General features: G+C 50.8%; 1 protein-coding gene across 1 annotated transcript in view; it reads right to left on the bottom strand.

The window, feature by feature from the left end:
• Positions 1 to 437: 437 nt before the first annotated feature.
• Positions 438 to 6918, bottom strand: part of MGAT3 (beta-1,4-mannosyl-glycoprotein 4-beta-N-acetylglucosaminyltransferase) — a 29120-nt gene continuing 22639 nt past the window's right edge. Inside the window, exon 2 of the mRNA XM_074226971.1 lies at positions 438 to 2082. Coding sequence (XP_074083072.1) covers positions 444 to 2081 — 1638 coding nt within the window. The 5' untranslated portion in view covers position 2082 and the 3' untranslated portion in view covers positions 438 to 443. The remainder of the gene's footprint in view (positions 2083 to 6918) is intronic.

The following is a 6918-nucleotide window of genomic DNA, read 5'->3' as shown; positions in this document are numbered from 1 at the left end:
CCAGGTGTTAGCTGCCCACCTGATGCCCAACAGTCCCTTCCTGCCCATCCATTATCCAATATCCAGACTTTTTCCCTCCCTTCTCCCCTGCTGGTCTCTATACCTGCCTTGCCATGGCGGTAGGGAGTGGCAAAGAGAACCATCTACGGCCCTCCATCCTCTGGGGAAAAGTTCGATGTGCAAAACAGAGAGAGAAAAGAAAAGATATCTGTGGGTATCTGTGGGCTCACCTGGGTTGGTATTGGGGACATCCTGGGGGGGGTTCAAAGGTCCCCTTACCCCTGCCCCCTTCCTAAATTCTGATCATGCGGGGCTCCCTCTTTGAGAAGGGAGAGAGGAGGAAAGCAATCAGCTTCAGAAGCCAACTGCACCACCTTATTGCCCCCCCTTCCCTTTCCCAGCCCTCCCCCCCCCAATGAAAATCATGCAGCCTCAGGATGCCATCAGATTTCCCCTGCCTGCGCTGCCCTGGCTGCGGCTCCCTCAGACCCAGTCCCATCACCGTCGATGCCCCTCGTGCCATCCTTTCCGCCCACTGTCCCCTCCGCTTGACGGTAGGGATTGTCCAACAGGTAGTGGAATCGCGGGTAGTTTCTGAGCAGGTACTTGGGGGCATACATGTGTTCGCTGGGGTCGGCGGGAGGGTACACCTGCCTGGTGCCGTCGAACCAGCCGCCAGTGCGGATCAGCTCCCTGATGTAGTTGAGGTCCCTCTTGTCCTCATAGTCGCCCCAGCGGGGGAAGTCTCCGTTCTGGGCCGACACCATCTTGAAGTAGATGCCCTCGGGGGTGAAACACCAAGAGCAGTGCCAGCCTGCGAAGTGCAGCGGGCTGCCCAGGGACCACTGGACCAGGATGTGGCCCGTCCGGTTCTCGTACTGCCTGAAGCCCGGCATGGTGTAGTATTGCCGGCGCCTCAGCAGGATCCCGTCCGTCCCGTAGACGGTCAAGAGCATGTCGATGGTGCAGCCGGACACCACCTCCAGAGTCCCGGGCTGCTTCCAGAAGAAGCCGTAGAGCGACTTGCGCATGTGGAAGGCGAAGGGCTCGGTCCAGCCGTCGTAGAGCTTGAGGAAGAGGACCCCGTCCCGGGCCGGAATCTCGTCCGCGTCGTCGATGATGAAGACGTCGTCGGGCCGAAGGTTGCGCAAACGCGACACCCCGTCCTGGGTCAGGAAGGTCCGCAGGTAGTCGTCGGCGATCCACCCGTCCTGGCGGCCCCCCGGAGGGAAGTGGTCCAGGAAGACGTAGAGGACCTTGTGGCGGATGTACTCGAAGCTGCCGTTCCGCAGCATCTCTCTGAACTTGAGAGGCCGGGGCTCGCCGTAGGCCGTGAAGTTGGACTCGCAGACCACGAAGGCGTCCACCACGTCGCCCAGCTCATGGAACCGCACGTCCAGCAGGTCGAACTCGTGGTTGACGTTGATGGCGTTGATGACCCGCCGCGGGGTCTCCCGGGGCACCAGGCGCTCCTTGGTGGGCAGGTTGGAGTACTGCACCACGGTGGGCACCCCACAGCTCGGCCCGTGCCAGCCGGGCAGGCACACGCATTCCACCCACTTCCGACGTTTCATCCCCTTAGCCTTCCCCCCGGCCAGCCAGTTTCCGATGGTCAGGGGGCGGCGGGCCGTCCCCCCCGAGACAGAGCCGTCTCCGGTCTCCAGGGTCTCCTCGGGTGGGCCCGCCGTGGGCTTCTCCAGCATCTTGGTGCCTGGCTTGAAGCAAACCCCGCCCGCTTTGGTGCGCACAAAATACTCCGCCCTGTCCTCGGGGAGCACAAACTCCAGCCGGTGGAGCTCCTCGGGGGTCCCCACCGGGGGCAGAGGCTGCAGCAGGGGCGAATGGGAGTAGAGCGGAGTTCGCAGCAGCTCGGGCCCCACGTTCCCCCCGGGCTCCGGGCTGGCTTGAGGCGTGATGGGGGCATGGTTCCACAAGAAGTTGGCTACCAGGTTGGGGCTAAGGGAGGCCAGTTCCCGGGGAAAGGTGACATAAGACAAAGCTTTGAGGAAGTGCAGGAAGGAGATGAGGCAGAGGCCGGCCATACAGAGGGTCAGAAAGAGTTTATGACGTCTCATCTTCATCCTGCAGTGGGAAGGCAAACAGAGGAAATGGGATTTAGCAGGCTGAGGAGCTGAGCCGGGCAGGGAGAGCTGGGCCCTTAGGCGGGGAGAAGGTGGCCTGCCCCAGAGGTGAGGGAAGGAGCAGGGCTCTCCCACAGGCTGCCAAGTCTCACTGGTTAGTGGACAGAAAGTATCTGCTCCCCTCTGAAACTCTTTATAATGCAGAGTCCAGCCCCTACCTGTAGGGGAAAGCCTTCTGATTTATGCCATCCCCAACGAATGGCCAAAGGACTTCTTTGAAAGAAACCTGCCCGTGTTTGGAAACTCGTTGCAGGCTATCCTCTGGCACACACACACACACACCAGAAAGGACAGAATTTCTTTCGAAGTTATCTGACCCAACCATCCTCATTTTATCGGGGAGGTTCAGAGTGACTTCCTCAAGGTTTTGTGGGTAGTCCCCTTCCTTTCCTATGTTCAACTTAGCCCAGGAGTCTGATGTTCTGGGAAACTAGCCAGCCTCTTATGGGAAGGAAGACTGACCTTATCAGGCTGCTTCCAGGACTTTGTGACCCCCCCACCCCACCATTCCCCTTTATCTCCTTCAGGTCTCCTCCCCATATCTGCCACACCTCATCTCACCCTATAACTCCCATCTCTCTTTCTTTCCCCTTCCTAAGGCTTTACAAATCATATCCCTGCAGGCTGATGCATTATGGGAAAATCTTAGCTCTGACGATTCTGGGCAGTGAGGCTGTGACAAAGGAGAGCCCCTAAGGATGGCTTGCCTGAGCCAGAAAAGACCTGGAAAGTTCCTCACTTTCCTCATCTATCGAATGAAATAACCCTTTCTCCACCTGCCTCAGAGCTGGTTGCAAGGAAAATTTGCAAATTTGTAAATTGGCAAGTGCTTAAAAAATAATACGAGCCAACTTTCATTTCTATATCTAGAGTTTATATATTGATTGGAAAGCATTTTTACAGCATCATCTCATTTCAGGACTGACAACATCAAAAAGGAAGAATGTAGTACAAGTATAATGACTGTTCTTAGGGGGTGGCTAGGTGGTGCAGTGGCTAGAGCACTGGCCCTGGAGTCAGGAGGACCTGAGTTCAAATCTGACATCAGACACTTAATAATTACCTAGCTGTGTGGCCTTGGGCAAGCCACTTAACCCCTTGCCCAAAAAAAATGACTGTTCTCATTTTGGGGTTGTAGAAACTGAGAGCCCCACAGAGGAAGTTACTTGTCCAGTTTCCTAAATAATAAATATTCAAAGTAGGACTTGAACCTTGAACCAAGGCCCTTCTGGACTTCAAATCCAGAGATCCTGGGGTGGCTAGGTGGCGCAGTGGATAAAGCACCGGCCTTGGAGTCAGGAGTACCTGGGTTCAAATCTGGTCTCAGACACTTAATAATGACCTAGCTGTGTGGCCTTGGGCAAGCCACTGAACCCCATTTGCCTTGCCAAAAAAAAAAACCCTAAAAAAAAATCCAGAGATCTTTATAGGATAACTCCAACATCAGCACTCCCTGCCCTCATCACCCAAGTTCAAAATCTAAGGGTGCTCATCAACTTTCACCTTCACATCCCAAGAGATGGAAAAACTTTCTGATTCCTTCCCTGATATAATCCTATCCCTCTCCTCCTTTCTCCTCACTCCTGCCCCTTCAGGTCCCAATCACCTCTTATTGCACCTCCTTCCTGGTTTCCCTGCTTGCAAAGCTGCCAAAATAAGCTTTTGGAAACACTGATCTGATTGTTATCCCTCACCTCTACTCAAAAAACTTTCAATGGCTCCCCATTGTCACTAAGAAAACACAGACTATTTAACTTATAGGACATTGAAGGGAGTCCCCAGCCAGCATTCCTAGCATCCTTTGCTTCCACCCAAGTTGGACCACATGCTTAGTGGGCTTACTTTCCAGTCTTCCTGTCTGTGCCTTGCCTCTTCCAACTTTTAATCTCTTTCTTTTTGGTCTTGGTGACATCTTTCCCATTGTTCAATATACACAGCCCAGTAGCTACCTCAGAGACCCATACGATCCCAGGATCTCAGAGGTCACTTTGACTGACTTCTCACACAGCGTCCCTGCAGCATTCCCAACAAGAAGTCATCCAGTCTCTGTTTAAATGCTTCCATGGACAAGGAGGTCACTACACAATCACAGAATGTCCAAGTTGGAAAAGGTCCTAGAGGCTAATCAGCACCTGAATGGTTATCTCTTTTGCATTATCTCTTACAAGCTAACCAGCCCCTGGCAGAGCTGGCATAAAGGAAGCCACTCCCTTCCCAGGAAGCCCATTTCGCCTTTGGAAAGAAAGCTCCAACAGATAGAAGTATTTTCATTTTATCCAAGCTTAAATTGCATCTTTGCCATATCAATGCTCTGCTCTTTGGACTGCCTTTTGGTAACAAACAAGTTTAACTGCTGAGTGTCTCTCCCTCCTCAAATTTTCTGAAATTAACTATGTACCTATTGAATCCTCCAGAAGAATCTAAGTTCCCCAAAGAGTTTTTTGTATTGGTACAATACAAAATGATCTGAAAAGACAGAGCTTACTAGTGTTAAATGTTTAGAGAATTCAACTGGATAATCCTTTAGATTCCTGAAGACCACTCTCATGTCCATCTCAATCCTTCTTGTCTCCAGATTAAACATTCCCAATTCCTTCTACAGATCCTCAGACACCAAGATCTCAACCCGTCACTTGGTGGTCTCCAGTTTAGTTGAATGCATGACCATTATACAGAAGAGGCCTAGAGAAATGGAGCCATGTGGCCAAGGTTACTCAGTTGGCAAGTGACAGAGCCAGGACTCAGCCCAGAGTTCTTTACCCTGTCCCACAAGGCCCCGGTCAGCAGGAGCCTTTGGCCAGATGCCTTGGCTGAGAAAAAGGGAGCCAAGGGGCTGTCATTGGCTAAGAGCTCAGTCCATGGGGGTGGTCTTTCCTTCCTTCTGACACCGATGCTTCCTGTCTCCATTCCTCAAGAAAACCATGTAGACCCCAATTGGGTAATACATCTTATCTCGGTGTCTTAAAACAGGAATAGACCTTAACATTCATTTTGTTCAACCTCTTCATTTTACAAAGGAAGAAACTGACCAAGAGGGGAATCGATTTGCTGAACATCCTAAGCTGGGGGGCTAACCCAGATCTCAGGACAGGGTACTTCTGCCTCCTGAATGTTATTACCCTCTCCTGAACACTTGCACTTTATTCCTAAGCTCTCAGGACTAAAGGGGGCATGGGTACCACCAATGAACATCACATTTCTATGTTACTTGCTATCTTTCCCCATTAGAATGTTTCCTTCTGAGCCCTTGTGCTCCCAGGTCCCAGCCTAGAGTCAGTTTCTTAATAAATATGGTCATCCTGATTGATTGATACCAAAGCCCTGGAAACCCAAAGGGATTTGGTCAAGGTCACACAGCAGAGCCTACAACAGGGTTGGGATTCAAATCCAGGTCTCTGTATTTTACATCTGGTGTTTTTGCCCTTTCTAGGCTGCCCCTCTCTGCCTCTCCATACTTCTAGGCCTTTCCCTTCCCCAACCCATTTCTAGACTACTCCCCCACAGATCTCTCCTGCCCATCCCAATACAAAGCACTTCTTCCAAGCTTCCCTATCCCTACCGGCTTTAGCCCCTCTCCTCCTCCCCATCCCCCACAGCATCTTGCTCCAGGGTTGGCAGACTTTTCATTTTCCCACAGTGGGTTCTTATGTTGCTGGGAAAGAGAGTTCCCAGGGCTGTTGCCTGGTCCCTGACCACCCCAGGGCTGCCCCCCACCCCCCCTTTCTCCTACCACTTTAGCCAGAGCCTGCCTCCCCCTCCCTCCCTCCATCTTCTTGGCACTGTTTAGCCTTCCTTAGGACCCAGGAGACGCCCCACCCCAGCAGTGGACTGGGCTCGGCTGGGCTGAAGATACTAACTGGAAAGGTAGAAGTCAAAGGGCCTTAGCAAGAACCTAGACTGAGAAGTCCAAAGAACTACGGTAGAACTCGTTTACTAAGCAAGAAACTTTCTCTCTATGGGTCTCAGTTTCCTCATTTGCAAAAAAAAAAAATTAGGACCAAATGATGTCAACATTTCTTTCTAGCTGTGAAATGTACCTTCCCTAAGAGATCAAGAAGTCAATCTGAAATCCTCCTCAGTCACCAAGTCTATTCATCTTCCTCCACAGCACAGGTCTCACCCTGGGGTTCATGAACTTGCTTTTCAAACATTTTGATGACTGTATTTCATTTTTTGCAAGGCAAATGGGGCTAAGTGACTTGTCCAAGGTCTCACAGCTAGGTCATTATTAAGTGTCTGAGGTTGGATTTGAACTCAGGTCCTCATGTCTCCAGGGACGGTGCTCTATCCACTGTGCCACTTAGCTGCTGCCCCTTAATGACTGTATTTCAATAGAATTGGTTTCCTTAGTGTAATTTATAGCATGCAATTCTGAGGAGGGGGTCCATGGGCTTCATCAGCCTGGCTGTCAGAGGGGATCTATAGTGGATCCCTTCCCAATCTCTACCTCCAACTTGCAAGGACCCTGGCCCTAACTCCCTGGGATAATCTTCATGGACCTTACCAGATTGCCCCAAGAGTCTGGAACACTAGAAAGATAACTTCTACCCTCTTGGAATGGAAACTTCCTGGGCTTTCCTGATATGTTTCCAAGTTTAATGGATTGCTTAGAACAAAATCAGCTTAATAAACAATTTTTTATTTGATCATTTGGCAATATTGAATCTACACAATATTTTGCATATTCCCTCATTTGATCTAATCCATTCAATTAAATTACATTAAATTACATCGTTGCATGTACATATATTCTCTGCCTAGACTATATTATTTTCTT

The sequence above is a fragment of the Macrotis lagotis genome, chromosome 2, assembly GCF_037893015.1.
Source record: "Macrotis lagotis isolate mMagLag1 chromosome 2, bilby.v1.9.chrom.fasta, whole genome shotgun sequence".
Taxonomy (NCBI): domain Eukaryota; kingdom Metazoa; phylum Chordata; class Mammalia; order Peramelemorphia; family Peramelidae; genus Macrotis; species Macrotis lagotis.
Note: the sequence above shows the minus strand (reverse complement) of the source record. Positions and strands in the feature narration are given on the sequence as shown.